This window comes from Panthera pardus, unplaced genomic scaffold, assembly GCF_024362965.1.
Source record: "Panthera pardus isolate Hobbes unplaced genomic scaffold, ASM2436296v1 HiC_scaffold_16, whole genome shotgun sequence".
In the NCBI taxonomy this organism is placed as follows: domain Eukaryota; kingdom Metazoa; phylum Chordata; class Mammalia; order Carnivora; family Felidae; genus Panthera; species Panthera pardus.
Window position 1 is genome coordinate 13,989,229 of NW_026526721.1, and position 1,315 is coordinate 13,990,543.

A 1,315-nucleotide genomic window follows, 5' to 3' on the forward strand; every position below is an offset into this window, starting at 1 on the left:
GACTGCTTGCAGAGAATTAGATCTGGGTCTGTGGGACTCAGTTCTTTGAAGTCACTGCAATGCTTTTTTTAGTGGACGGACACACTTTGTTTGAAGGGATCCGATGCCTGCATCGGATGACATCACAGCTTTCTTAAGCAGCCGTAAAGACATCTAACGCAAGGGCAAATCACGTTAATGAGCTTTTTGTGGTGTCGTCAAGAATGAAAATGAGGGCCTGGTGTTTTTCACCACGCCCCACCGCCGGGGTATATAAAGAAGGTTCGGAGCCTGGGGAATCCATCACACAGAGGAAACACATTCCCCTGCTACCTGAGCCCTCCGCTGCGGACACCATGCACTGCAACACCTTCTCCGGGGCCGTCTTCCCAGGGTGCTACTGGGGCAGCTGCGGCTACCCCCTGGGGTACAGCGTGGGCTGTGGCTACGGCAGCACCTACTCCCCCGTGGGCTACGGCTTCGGTTATGGCTACAACGGCTGTGGGGCCTTCGGCTTCAGAAGATACTGGCCATTTGATCTCTACTGATTTGCTGAAATTTGCCGAGGCGCTGAATCTTCTCTCCCAAGGCTGAGAGGCACCCCTCCACGTCCCTCCCCCTACCTCCGTCTTTAGTCCTCATTTGCCGCTCAACCTCCCAGGCGCTGCTTCTCGGGCCTAGCCCTGGAGTCCGGAGGGAAGAACAGGAACGAGCCGATGACGCCTCCAGCTGCCTTCCCTGCATGATGTTCTTTGAGACATTTTCAGAAACTTGATACCCAAACATGTATTTCTTCTGAATTTTTCACCACGCTCACAACTCTTGATAAAGTTGTGGGTGTGGGTGTGGAATTCTCAATAAACTTGTCTCAACCAGCATACTACTCACACCTGAGCCCAGTTTCCTTTCTTGGTGTGTGCACGTTTTCTGTTACACCGACTGGGGGAGGGAAGTGGATTTATCTTTCTCCCGTGGGCTTTAGGAGCAGTGAGAAAGCGAATAGTCCTTGATCTGGGTGTGATAAACAGTCCGAAGGGGCTGCTTGTGAGGAAAAGAAAAAAGCTTGTCTTAACCTTCCCTTAACTCTGACATCCACCTGCGATCTCTGAGCCAACAATGTACCATTCAGTGCTTGGGGTCTGTCATCTCCCAACTCCTGCCCCTCCTCAAGGAAACCCAACATGGTGGTGGTGGGGGCATGGGGTGGTAGGGTGGTAGGGTGGTGGGAGGTGGGGAGGGGGGGAGGGTGGAGGGGTGGGTGGAGGGATTTTCCACTTATGTCCATATGAGTGCAAATGAAACCCACTCTGTCCCCTCTCCCAGGGACAAAAAAAAA

At 52.9% G+C, this 1,315-nt stretch overlaps 1 protein-coding gene across 1 annotated transcript; it reads left to right on the top strand.

Moving 5' to 3' along the window:
* Positions 1 to 269: 269 nt before the first annotated feature.
* LOC109249670 (keratin-associated protein 8-1) lies at positions 270 to 866 on the top strand. Its single transcript, XM_019420158.2, has one exon. It carries the CDS (start codon positions 336 to 338, stop codon positions 525 to 527), a length of 192 nt encoding a protein of 63 aa, XP_019275703.1. The 5' UTR covers positions 270 to 335; the 3' UTR covers positions 528 to 866.
* Positions 867 to 1,315: the final 449 nt, after the last annotated feature.